General features: G+C 40.8%; 1 protein-coding gene across 2 annotated transcripts in view; it reads right to left on the minus strand.

Moving 5' to 3' along the window:
• The window catches only part of sim1a (SIM bHLH transcription factor 1a), a 37,208-nt gene that overhangs the window by 1,907 nt on the left and 20,904 nt on the right, over window positions 1–14,397 (minus strand). The window contains exons 10-12 of one of the 2 annotated variants that reach the window (XR_015510223.1): window positions 8,685–8,850; window positions 5,361–5,763; window positions 1–3,327 (exon numbers count right to left, since the gene is read on the minus strand). The exon at window positions 1–3,327 is cut by the window's left edge and continues 468 nt beyond it. Coding sequence is in view for 1 of the 2 variants with exons in the window: in NM_178222.3 (NP_835740.2) it covers window positions 2,657–3,327; window positions 5,361–5,763; window positions 8,685–8,850 (1,240 nt within the window). In the remaining variant the exon portion in view is untranslated. The remainder of the gene's footprint in view (window positions 3,328–5,360; window positions 5,764–8,684; window positions 8,851–14,397) is intronic. The other variant, NM_178222.3, reaches the window with a different exon arrangement.

The raw sequence follows: 14,397 nt of genomic DNA on the forward strand, positions 1-14,397 counted from the left end.
AGGATACTAATTAAGTGCAAATTACAGTATCTACACTGCAGGTGAAAAATTTGCGATGCACAGAATTTTTTGGCCGGCAGAAATAATGGACAAAAATAGAATTTTTGCTCTTCGACCAATATTTCAATGATTATACACTTGAAAAAAAGGGTTATTATGCACCATAGTGTTCAGCGCGATGGTTTCACTCTCTTTTTCCCTTTCTGCTGTGTGTTTGATCTGAATTGCCCTCCACTTCATTTGCAGAAAGCGCTGCGCTATGAAACCCATTCATTTCAATGTGCATCAAACATTCGGCCGAATATGGTCATATATTTCAATGAATATAAGCTAAAAAAGGTTATCATTCTTTATGCTGGTCACTCTCTTTTCCCTCCTGTGTGTATGATCTGAATCGGCTTCCATGCCGTTCACAGAAAGCGCTGCGCTATGAAACCCATTCATTTCAATGTGCTCCAAACATTTGACCAAATATGTTCATGTATTTTGATAAACATAAGCTAAAAAAGGCTATTATTACGCTGGTAAAATGATGCTTCTCGATTAAAACAAAACTTGCGCCACTTCTTATGTAGCCTGTGAAAATAGTAGTATGTTCGAAGCATTATGCTAACTAAGTGCAAATTGACCTTCATTCACTTTACGATAAATAAATGACAATATTTTAGATGAAACTGGAGAGCTCCCTTATCCTCCAAAGACAGCACATGGTCAAACACATGGTCAAAACATTGCAAGTGAGTTCATATGAAACTGTAAGAACAATTTCTGTGCTGTAAGAACAAAATAGTTTATGTCTTCTGAATCAGATTAGCGTAGATGTTTACTACGGACAATATGATGATTGTGTGTTGTGCTAAGTTAAAGAAATAGGCCAGGGGTGCCCAAAATTGGTCCTGGAGGTTTAGATCCAACCCCAATCAGACACGCCTGGGATAGCTAATCAAGCTCTTCGTAGGTTTGTCCTGGCAGGTGTGTTGAGGCAAGTTGGAGCTAAACTCTGCAAGACACTAGCCCTCCAGGACAGAGTTTGGACACCCCTGACGAAAGCAAACAAAACTGATTTTACGGTATTCTTAGCGGACAAAATGTTTTTCTCTTCTAGGCTTTGAAAGTCTTCAGAAAAAGCTCTCAGATTTCATCTAAAAAAACTTAATGTGTGTTCTGATGATGAACAAAGGTCTGTACATAAGGCTAACTAAAGTCAGAAATCTTTGCTTTAAGGATGTTTACATTTGTACTGGAAATTGACCATAAAGGGAAGCCTTGATTTCATGATTCTTTTACCAAAAAAAAAGTAAACAGAATCGGCACACTGCCCCTTTAGCTCTCAAAAGACAATTTAATTCATTGGAATTAGTCCAAAAAGGTTAGAAACTACTTTAATTTGTACCATGAAACTTGTATGAAGATAACTTGTGGTGAGAGATTGTCCGTAAACAAACCCCTGTTGGCCAGCAGAGCTACTGCAATTACACTTTGAAATGGGTTTGACTGCATGCATACAAGTGCACATGTAATTAAAATAATACATTTTGGCTTTAATGACATTGTTTTAGTAGATCAAGCTAAGTTAAAGTCATCATGAAATCATAATTTACTCTTCTTATTTATTTAGCAACAAAGCCTCATTGTGGATATGTACTACCGTCTGCATTTCTGGAGAGCACGAATTATGTAGCCAGAGGTACGTCTGGCTGCATTGCATCTTTAAAATGAATGCTATGGGGCATCGATGATGTTCTGCTGATCGCTGTATGGACGGCTTTTCTGGTGTTACCAGTATGCCCAGTCGCTCATGGGCAGATATAAATAAATCGGCAGATTTGGTACGCAGAGCGGAGACAACCGGATTCGAGTCCGGCAAAGACCGGTTCCAGAAACCAGGTAAAACAAAAGCAAAAAATAAATAAATTAAATTAATTTAAAAACAGGGTGAAAAGATTATTACACAGCCGAGACAACTTTTCTTTTTCTAGATTGCTTTTAAAAACACTATCGGCTGGATTTAGGGACGAGTGGGTGGGTCACTCAGTCGACAGCAAACTGGCCTGGTCGGCCAAAGTGTATCTTGCGCCCTCTGGTGGATATATGCGAGAAGAGGACACGTGAGAGAAATTTGAGATCATCAAACAGCATACACAGGATGCAAAAACAAAAACTGTGAGCAGATGTACCTCCGCTTCTGTATCTGACTGCCCCCAGAAATGTAGACCCTGGTATGTATCTGCAATGAACCTGGGTGGTTTTTATGCATATAGTAGTGCTTGTTATAAACAATGGATCTGTGCACAATATATTAGCCCTCATAATCTTTCATTAAATACCATAACCTTCCTTCCCCCTCTCCGGAAACAACTTCTCTTCACTTCTGGTCACATGGAATGGCTTTAGGGTGGGGCTTTTATCAGTGGGTTGAATTGACTTGAATTGTCTTTTGAGAGCTAAAGTAGCCGTGTGCCCATTCTGTTTACTTTTTGTGTTTTGTTCGGCTTGATCGAGCACCTTCCTCAAAGTCTTTCTTAAGATGCGCACACACTGATGTCTCATCTTCAATAATGAATTTGGAGGAAAACAGAATGATTCGTAGAGCGAGCAACGACAAAGAAATCAAGAGAAGAGTTGAAGCGAGTGGCGGTGCGTGATTTGATAATCATCAGCTGCCATTGGTGATGATGACGGAGGTGCCTTTATGGCCCGGCGCTTGTTCAGCCTGCATGCGTAGATGAGTGGTCATATCGTAATGAGAGGAACCAGAGCACCCAAGGGAGTATCCTCGAAAGCTGTCCGCCTCATACAGGTGTTCCAGTGCGTAGCTGGTGAGCGAGTACGCTGCGTGTTTTTCCAGGTACTGGCGTGGATGTAAGGAGTAAAGCGCAGGAGTCGGAGAAACAGCACAAGTGCCGGTCAGGGGCAGCTGGGAAGAGGAAAGCTCATTCTGTAGGAAGTCTTTGCCTTTAGATAGTCTGTCCGGGAGTGGGCTGCTTAGGCGGGACAGGGGAACGGGGCTAGGAGCGGGGCTTATGACCTGAGCCGGCCCTCGACACACAACACTCTGCATTGCTGACTGGGGAAAGTCGGTACTATGAAAACTCTTAGCCAGACTGTTTGTGGGCTCCAGTGGTACGTCTGTAGGAAGCTTTCTCAGCTGCAGACGACTTTCCTCCTCTTTGATCATCTGCTGTGTGGCTCGGATTAGGGTCTCAATCTTGCTGGGCTCTTGAGGACTTGAACGGCATTGATCGGCACGAAATCGGTCGCCTGAATCGCTGGCTGAGCCGCCATCGGGTGAGCTGACAGCGCTGTCCTCATCCCAGTGACCCCTCACTGCAAGCAGGAGAAAAACAGCATTACTTGATTGGCCTTAGGCATGTCTCAAGGAACGAAATCAATATATCTTTTGACTAAACTAGCCGATTGAAAAAGTTTTCCCAGTGTTCAGGATTCAAAGTTTGCTGTTGGAACGCTGCCCATGAGGTTATTCATGAGCCCAAAGGGTATCTAACTTTTTAGATGTAAACAAGGGTAAGCTTGCAGTCCACAATGCAGATTTTGCCATCAAAACAACTCCCATATTCTGTATGCGCAACTATACAAGTATCCAGGTAAAAAAAATTACTTTAGGTTTAAGGTCATTGTTTTAGTATTTCAAGCCAAGTTAACGTCGGCAAATCAAAATAGACTCTTATTTTTATAGGTATGTACTAGTGGTTGTTATAAACAATGCAATCAGGGGCGCCACTGGCCGGTACGAGACCTATGACAACATTCTGATGGTCATCATCATTTTCAACCGATTATCTGGGGTCGGGTCGCGGGGGCAGCAGTCTTAGGAGAGAACCTCAGACTTCCCTCTCCCTAGACACTTCCTCCAGCTCCTCCGGGGGGATCCCGAGGCGTTCCTAGGCCAGGCGAGAGACATAGTCCCTCCAGCGTGTCCTGGGTCTTTCCTGAGGCCTCCTCCCGGTAGGACATGCCTGGAACATCTCCCTAGATAGGCGTCCTGGAGCCATCCGAAACAGATGCCCGATCCACCTCAGCTGACTTCTCTCGATGTGGAGGAGCAGCAGCTCTACTCCGAGCTCCTCCCGGGTGACAGAGCTCCTCACCCTGTCTATAAGGGTGCGACCTGCCACCCTACGAAGGAAACTCATTTCAGCCCGTATGTCTCTGAGATCTTCTGCTTTCAGTCATGACCCAAAGCTCATGACCATAGGTTAGAGTAGGATTGTAGATTGACTGGTAAATTGAGAGCTTTGCCTTTCGGCTCAGCTCCTTCTTCACCACAACAGACCAGTACATCGACCGCATTGCTGCCGCCGCTGCACCGATCCGCCTGATGGTAGGGCGCAACTGTATTCCCCCAAAACAGTGTGGCCCCTTAGAATCGTCCTAACATTCCGACCCTTTGCGGCGCTCCTGAATGCAGTTCATTAATTAGTAATACATTTATTTGCCCTCCATAAACTTCAATCAAATACCATAACTTTCCCTCCCCCCTGAAAACAATCAATCACATCGAATGACCTTAAGTCAGGGATATCGGTGTGTGTGTGTCTTGATTCTGCCTTGCTTTGGCCAATTCGTCAATTTTCCTTTGTTTTGTTAGCAACACCCATCCTCCTATGATCCAGTCCAGTCCCAAAAGATGAAATCAGACACCACCCTACATCCACTTGGATGATGCAACAGCAGCCATAGGACAATGGCGCCAGTGCTTCACCACACACCAACTATTGGTGGAGGGGAGAGACCGTGACAGAGCCAATTTGGTGGATGGGGATGATTGGGAGCCCATGATCGGTATAGACAAGGGATCACCAAACTTGTTTCTGGAGGTCGGGTGTCCGGCAGATTTTAGCTCCAACCCTAATCAAACACACCTGAACAAGCTTATCAAGGTCTTGCTAGGTATACTTGAAACATCCAGGCAAGTGTGTTGATGCAAGTTGGAGCTAAACCCTACAGGGCACCCGACCTCCAGAAAGGAGATTGGTGACCCCTGGTATAAACAAATTGACCCCCTACTACACCCCTACTCTTTACGAGAAGTGCCATGGGAAGTGCCAGCGAAAGAAGGCGCTCACTGACAGTATAGTGTCCCCTTCACTATACTGGTGCATTAGGACTCGCACAGATCGCAGGTTGAGGGTCCCCCTGCCGGCCTCTCTAACATCACTTCCAACAATAACCTAGTTTTCCCATGTGGTCTCCCATCCAGGTACTAACCAAGCTCAGCCATGCTTAGCTTCAGTGAATAACCGGTCTTAAGCTGCAGGGATTAAAAAGGATGCACCAATTCTGCCCCAAAACAAACTAGCATTATAATTATTTGTTTTCTAATATGTAAAGAAACACACCTTGCAGGCTATGGATAGAAGCGATGTGAGGCATCACGCCTTCAAAACTGTCCCCATTCTCAGGTGAAGATTTGGGTAAGGGGAGGACCGAGCGGGCTGCGCCCCACCATGCCTCTCGTCCGGGCTGAGGGGTGCCCAGAAAGTAGCGTCCGGCTTTACAGCAGCCCCTCTCGCAGGACTCCGAGTGAGGGTGGCTGTAGAGCTCGTTGGAGGTGTGGTGATCTTCCGTCAGGGGTAAACCATAGCACAGCGAGCGGGGGTCCGAGAACTGCCGGTACACGCATGAGGACTCGATGCCTTCACACTGCTCCAGAAGCTGAGGAGATGCAGAATCAGTCAGTGGACTCCCACCCCATGGGCTGTCCTGATCCGACTCCGAGCGATCTGTGGGGAAACCTGGATACTACACACACACACACAAAACAGAATATGCATCAACATAGCGTATGAACACAGGGATGCTTTTCTCTGATGTTTAACTCCTCGTGACTGACTAAACCCTTTGCACAAGACTGCTATGATGCATCATCATAATCTTAAGTCCTTTATTAAAGGTTTTTAATATTTAGATTTTAAAAAAGGATGCACATTTATATGTGTATACATCAAGGTGTTTCTAATGCAGTATTTAGGGTGGGGACAGTATCTGACATTACTCCCTCCTCTGACTGCCGTTATCAGTCTCACACTGTTTCTTTTTTCCGTTTCTGAAAGTCTTGTTAACACCATCATGGAGTTGTTCTTTCATTATTTCAGCTAATAGGATTGTAAAAATATAAATATATTTGTTGTACTTTCCCATTCATTGCGCTCCAAACTATGAATGAGAAACCCGGAACTGTGAAAAGGGTCCATAAAAAACAGCCATTGAGTTTGTGCATACCGACACGCACAACAGCAAGCACACCTTTTAAAGAAACATGCTTGTTTTTTTTCCTGCTCCACCAATGAGATTGGCGCTTTTGTTCACATGCCTAGACCTGCTGCTGCTGAAGTTGCAGCCATTTGGAGGTGATTAAGCACAGTGCCACGAGTGTTAAAGCCAGTTCCTGGAGGGCCGCAGCGCTGCACATTTTAGGCCCCGTTTACACTAGTGCGTTTTTGTTTTAAAACGGCGTTTTAGATTCGCGTCCACACCAGCGTTTCAACAAGCGTCTCCGAACATATCTCCATCCACACTACGCCACCAAAAACGTATATCACTTGACCATTCGTGCACTCTGGGCATGCGCGTTCTAGTATAAACAGAAAGCATGAGTCTCGCTCGGCATTTTCTTATTGTTAGTCAACAAACACCGGTTGAACATTAAATGCGATGGCAAAGAAAGCAAGAGAGGTATTTTTGCGGACAGACGACGAGGTCGAGACGTTACTAAACGTAACAAATGAATAACTGCACAATGGCGCCTAAAACAGACAATAGTGCAAACAGCGCTCCCATTTCTGTGCCCATGTTGTTGTTTACAGTGAAGGCTGGTCTGCTGTCTTCTGGTAGCATTAAGCCATGTGTTATAGTCATGTGATAGAGGCTTGACGAATAAGGGAAGGATAAGCAATGAAACAAAAGCCCCAATCAGGTAGCGAATCTCAGCAGCCCCGCCTCCGTTTTCAGATGTCTCCGTTTTCCCTCATCCACACTGAGACGCAGCAGCAGCGTTTCAGAATGAAAACAGCCTCTCCAGCATTTCCAAAACAATTAGTTTTCGGCGCTCGAAAACTCCGGCGTAGTGTGAACGGATGGCGTAACCGTAGCAAAACTTATGCGTTTTAAAATGAAAACGCATTAGTGTAAACAGGGCGTTAGTTTCAATGCGAAATAAACACACCTGACCAAACTAAATGAGGCTTGTTTGAAACCTCAAAATAAAAACAGCTACAAATCCCTGACCTAAAAACTGACATACTTAACAAGGTATAATCAATAATCTTATAGGTATTTCGGCCTTAAAGTTCAGAGACACATTCTGGAGACACAAAATACTCATGCTATATCTTTTAAAAAGGCCAAAATTTGTGTGTTTTAAAGCAGTGTTTCCCAACCCTGTTCCTGAAGGCACAGCAATAGTACACATTTTCAAGCTCCCCCTAATCAAACACACCTGAATCACCTTATAAGAACATTAAGAGACTGTCCAAAACCTGAAGTTAATGGGTCAGAAAACCAGCTCATTTGGATTTAAAGGCACAAGCGCAAAATAAAAACAGCTACAAATCCCTCTGACCCAAACATTGACATATTCAACAGGGTATAATCAATGATCTGATTGGTAGTTTGGCTGGAAAACTCACAGACACATTCTGGAGACACAAAACACTTATGTTATATTTTGTAAAAAGGCCAAAATTGGAGCTTTTTAAAGGTGTTTCTCAACCCTGTTCCTACAGGCACACCAACAGTACACATTTTCCACCCTCTCCCTATTCAAACACACCTGAATCAACTCATTGGACCATTAAGAGACTCCAAAACCTGAAGTTAATGGGTCAGAAAACCAGCTCATTTGGATTTAAAGGCACAAGCGCAAAATAAAAACCACAGCAAATCCCTCTGACCCAAAAACTGACATATTTAACAAGGTATAATCAACGATCTGATTGGTATTTTGGCCTAAAACTTTAAAGGCACATTCTGGAGACACAAAATATTTGTTACATCTCGTAAAAAGGCCAAAATGTAAGTGTTTTAAAGCAGTGTTTCCCAACCCTGTTCCTGAAGGCACAGCAATAGTAAACATTTTCAAGCTCCCCCTAATCAAACACACCAGAATCACCTTATAAGAACATTAGGAGACTGTCCAAAACCTGAAGTTAATGGGTGAGAAAACCAGCTCATTTGGATTTAAAGGCACAAGCGCAAAATAAAAACCACGGCAAATCCCTCTGACCCAAACATTTACATATTCAACAGGGTATAATCAATGATCTGATAGGTATTTTGGCCAGAAAACTCATAGACACATTCTGGAGACACAAAATACTAATGTAATATCTTGTAAAAAGGCCAAAATTGGAGCTAATTAAAGCAGTGTTTCCCAACCCTGTTCCTACAGGCACACCAACAGTACACAATTTTTAAACTCTCCCTAATCAAACACACCTGAATCAACTCATCAGACCATTAAGATAGCCTCTAAAGCCTGAAGTTAATAGATCAAATAAGGGAAACATCCAAAATATGTACTGTTGGTGTGCCTTCAGGAACAGGATTGGGAAACACTGACTTAAATGCTCTCCTGAATCTTACATTCAGCTTCAATTATCACACAATCATCTAGTTTAAGTCTAATTTGTCAGGCATTCTACTAAGTCTACTGCGACACTGACCTGTGAGTACGGAGAGAGTCTTGTTTTGGTCTTGGTTCGGGAGACTCTGCTTTTTCCAACTCTTCTGTTCTCGGTGACGGGGTTGGAGGGGCTGTTGTAGGTGAAGGAGGGTTTGGTGGACGCCGCCTGGTCCAAAGACAACTGTAGTCCTTTGTACTCCGTGTCCCTGTTGGGAAACGACAGCAAACATTGAGCCACGAAAACCCAGCCAGGTGTCTCATACCTGTCAACATTGGGATGTATAAACACAGGATAGGCTTTAATTAAAAATTAAATAAAAGATAAAATAATTAAACACGGGAGAAATACGGGATAATAGTGAGATAGAATGGTAAAATACGGAAGAATCCTGAGCAAAAATGGGAGGTTGACAGGTATACCAACGGTTGATGCTAGAAGCAACACAGCTGTGGTCGGAAGTTAATGAGAATTATTTAATAAATTATTCATTAATTCACCATTCACCATCTACCCCTACCATAACCCTAAACCCAACCATCACATCAATTTAAAAACAGCAATTATACAGAGTATTATTCATACTATTTATTCAATTACCCATTAAATTGTATTGTATTGACGTCTACCCCTAAACCCAACCATTACAGTACTGTAAAAGCAGTAATTATACAGAGTATTTTATATTAATTAATTAATTAATTAATTAATTAATTAGTTTGTTTGTTTGTTTGTTTGTTTGTTTGTTTGTTTGTTTGTTTGTTTGTTTGTTTGTTTATTTATTTATTTATTTATTTATTTATTTATTTATTTATTCATTTATTTATTTAATTAATTAATTAATTAATTAATTAAATTATTTATTTATTCATTTATTTATTTAATTAATTAATTAATTAATTAATTAAATTATTTATTTATTTATTTATTTATTTAATTAATTAAAATTTTTTTATTATTTTTTAATTAATTAATTATTAATTATTTATTAATTAAATAAAAGTTTACCCCCACCCTAACCTTCACAGTAATGTAAAAACATTAATTATACCAAGTAATATTCATATTATTTATTAAATTACACTGGTATTTCATTAACGTCCAACCCAAATCTAAATCCAACCCTCAGACTAATGCAAAATCAGTGCTTATACATATTATTTATAAAATTATCTATTAAACTGTATTTTATAAGCGTCAAATCCAATCCCAACCCTAAACTCAACCATCATAGTACGGTAAAAACAATAATTATACAGAGTATTATTCATATTATTTATTAAATAACCCATTAGATTTTATTTGATTGACGTCTACCCCTAAACTCAACTATTAGTGTACTGTAACAAGAGTAATTATGGACTATTATTCATATTATTTAGTATATTACACATTAAATTAATGTCTACCCCAACCCCAACCCTCACAGTAATGCAAAAACGACAATTATACAGAGAATTATTCATATTATTTTTTATTAACGTCGAATCCTACTCCAACCCTAAACTCAACCATCACAGTAACTTTACAGAGTATTTTTCATATTATTCATTAAATTACCTATTAAATTAAAGCCTACCCCCAACCCAACACTAAACTCAACCATCACAGTATTGTACAAATAGTAATTACACTCACCGGCCACTTTATTAGGTACACCTGTCCAACTGCATGTCACCACAAATTTCTAATCATCTCAGACTGGTGAACATGACAATGCGTTCACTGTACTCGAATGGCCTCCACAGTCAGCAGATCTCAATCCAATAGAGCAGCTTTGGGATGTGGTGGAACGGGAGATTGGCATCATGGATGTGCAGCCGACAAATCTGCAGCAACTGTGTGATGCTATCATGACAATATGGAGCAAAATCTCTGAGGAAGATTTCCAGCACCATGTTGAATCTCTGCCATGAAGGATTAAAGCAGTTCAGAAGGTAAAAGGGGGTCCAACCTGGTAGTAGTAAGGTGTACCTAATAAAGTGGCCAGTGAGTGTATACCAAATTTTATTCATATTGCTAATGAAATTACCCATTAGATTGCATTTTATTAACATCTACCCCCAACCCAACCCTCACAGTAATGTAAAATTAGGAATTATTGTCGTAGAGCGTCACAAAAAAAGATGCTGTATTGACGTGAGTATCCGCAGCTGTATCCCTTCTAGACCGTGTTCAGCCTCATGCTGCATATAGAAGCTCGTCTCAGCATTACTGCATTTTTCCCTTACACTTTACCAGTCTTAGAAATGTACGCTTCAGCCGCTTTTCTTTTCTGATACTTCAGGCTCAGTGCTCATTTGTGAAGCAGTGTGTGTGTGTGTGTGTGTGTGTGTGTGTGTGTGTGTGTGTGTGTGTGTGTGTGTGTGTGTGTGTGTGAGACTCAAGGACAGAAAATGAATTGCATTGTTTCTCCTGCAGGATTGGAACAAGGCTCCGACAAACATACGGCGGAGGGCTGGGGGCTCTGTTCAAATACACAGTGAGATTAAGAGCTATGTCTGGCTAAATCAAACCCACACAGGGATCACCACATAAGGCATAACTAGGAAATGGGAATTGATTTCTCAGTAAAGTGCTGTATGGATTTCTGTTCCCAGTGATGTATAAGTTTCAGGAAAAAAAAAGAAAAAAACGGCGGCTAGAACGTATGCTAGCCAGGAGCCGACGCCAGCTTCCCTCCCGAGGCCCAGCAGCCTGGCTCAGACGGCGTGTAGACTAATGAGATCGCGCGCGCACACACACACACACACATGGAGACATCTTGGAGGAAAAACGGACGTAGACTTTCTCACATGCACCCACACAAACGCATCTGCAGATCCATGCAATGTGGAGTTCACGCCACGCGTAAACAAGCAGATCAAAGCCAGACAACTCAAGCCAAAACCCTGGGATAGTTCACCAAAGAATGAATATTCTGCATCATTTACACAAAAGAAGATATTTTGAAGAATGCTGAAAACCTGTTACCATCGACTTGCATAGTATTTGTTGGGATTTAAAGGGATAGTTCACCCAAAAATCTAAATTGGGTCATTATTTAACTAAGCATACACTTGTTTCAAACCTTTATAAGTCTCTTTCTTATTCTAAACACAAAAGAAGATATTTTGAAGAATGCTGAAAACCTGTAACCATTGACTTGCATAGTATTGATTGGGCTTTAAAGGGATAGTTCACCCGAAAATGTAAATTCTTTCATCATTTGACTAACCCTGCACTAGTCTCAAACCTTTATGAGTTTCTTTTTCTTATCTTAAACACAAAAGAAGATATTTTGAAAAATGCTGAATACCTGTAACTATCGACTTGCATAGTATTTGTAGGGCTTTAAAGGGATAGTTCATCCAAAAATGAAATTTTGTCATCATTTACAAAAGCTCTATGAGTCTCTTTAATATGTTGAACACAAAAGAAGATAGTTTGAAGAATGCTAAAAACCTGTAACCATTTACTTTCGTAATTTGGATTGGGCTTTAAAGGAATAGTTCACCCAAAAATTGAAATTATTTCATCATTTAAGTAACCCTGCATTTGTCTTAAACCTTTATGAGTCTCTTATGCTAACCACAAAAATAAGATATTTTGAAGAATGCTGAAAACCTGTAACTAATGACTGCAATAGTAATTTTTTAGGCTTTAAATGGACAGTTCACCCAAAAATTAAAATTCTGTTATTATTTAACTAACCCCACATTTGTTTTAAACTTTTAAACACAAAAGAAGATATTTTGAAGAATGTTGAAAACCTGTAACCATTGACTTGCATAGTATTGGTTGGGCTTTAAAGGGATAGTTCACCCAAAAATAAAAATTCTGTCATCATTTTACTAACCCTGCACTTGTCTCAAACCTTTGTGTCTCTTTCTTATGTTAAACACAAAATAAGATATTTTGAAAAATGCAGAAAACCTGTAACCATTCACTTTCATAATATGGGCTGGGCTTTAAAGGGATAGTTCCCCCAAAATGTGAATTCTGTCATCATTTGCTAACACTACACTTGTCTTAAACCTTTATGAGTCTCTTTCTTGTACTAAACACAAAAGAAAATATTTTGAAGAATGCTGAAAACCTGTAACCATCGACTTGCATAGTTTTGTTGGGTTTTAAAGGGGATAGTTCGCTCAAAAATCTAAATTCTGTCTGCATTTACTAAGCCTACACTTTCTCAAACCTTTATGAGTCTCCTACTTATGCTAAACACAAAATAAGATATTTTGAAGAATGCTGAAAACCTGTATCCATCTACTTGCATAGTATTGATGGGCTTTAAAGGGATAGTTCACCCAATAATTAAACCTCTGTCATCATTTGCTGATCCAGCGCTTGTCTCAAACCGTTATGAGTCTCTTTCTTATGCTAAACACAAAAGAAGATATTTTGAAGAATGCTAAAAACCTGTAACCATCGACTTGCATAGTATTTGATGGGTTTTAAAAGAGATAGTTCCCCCCAAAATGTAAATTCAGTCATCATTTACTAACCCTGCACTTGTCTTAAACCTATATTTATGAAAATGCCAGAAACCTGTAACCATTGACTTCCATAGCAGGAAAAACAAATACTATGGAAGTCAATGGTTACAGGTTTCTGCCTTTTTTCTATATACGTTTTTCATCTTTCTTTGACTGTTGGAAAGCTGTAACCATTGACTTCCACAGTAGGCAGATCAAATACAATAGAAGTCAATGGTTACAGGTTTCCAGCATTCTTCAAAGCATCTTCAACCAAAAAAAAAAGAGGTGAATTTAAGGTGAATAAATAATGAGGACATTTTCATTTTGGGGTGAACTATCCCTTCGGGGGGATGCAACAGGTCGCTCTTGTGCGCATACACACAATCTCATTCAGTTGAGCCGCCACACACACACACACACACACACACACAATCTCATTTCACACCTCACAGCCTCTCTGATAACACCAGGATAAGACGGCAGACACATCCAGCTCGTTTCCTTTTCTTTCTAAACGCTAGCTGTGCATTTGTGAATGAGGGCACGTGTGGAGAGGTTAAACAAGGAACAGCACTTGTTACATCCACACCGCGCTGCACACTTTCATGGAAAATGAATCGTGGATTACAGCGGAGGGAACATCACAAAAGAAAAGACACACTCTGCAAGCTGTGCGCTATAAACACTCATCATCTTTACAGCCTATTAATTAAAGCTCATAAACACTTTTCCTTTATAGCTGCGCTGAAGAGCCGTCTGACACTCGCAGACTTATTACAACCAATACACTCTCAGTTATAATGACGCTTTTAAATGGCGTGCAATTCACTTACAGAACATAGTATAAACAATTTAAAGCCATTTCTCAGTGAATAGAGTCAATGTACACTCACCGGCCACTTTATTAGGTACACTTGTCCAATTGCTCATGAACACAAATGTCTAATCAGCCAATCACATGTCAGCAGCTCAATGCATTTAGGCATGTAGACATGGTCAAGATGATCTCCTGCAGCGCAAAGCGAGCATCAGGATGGGGAAGAAAGGGGATTTAGGTCACTTTGAACGTGGCATGGTTGTTGCTGCCAGACGGGCTGCTCTGAGTATTTCAGAAACTGCTGATCTACTGGGATTTTCACGCACAACCATGTCTAGGGTTTACAAAGAATGCTCCGACAAAGAGGAAATATCCAGTGAGCGGCAGTTCTGTGGACGCAAATGCCTTGTTGATGCCAGAGGTCAGAGGAGAATGGCCAGACTGGTTCCAACAACAGTAACTCAAATAAGCACTC

The sequence above is a fragment of the Danio rerio genome, chromosome 16, assembly GCF_052040795.2.
Source record: "Danio rerio strain M-AB ecotype USA chromosome 16, GRCz13ab, whole genome shotgun sequence".
NCBI lineage: Eukaryota > Metazoa > Chordata > Actinopteri > Cypriniformes > Danionidae > Danio > Danio rerio.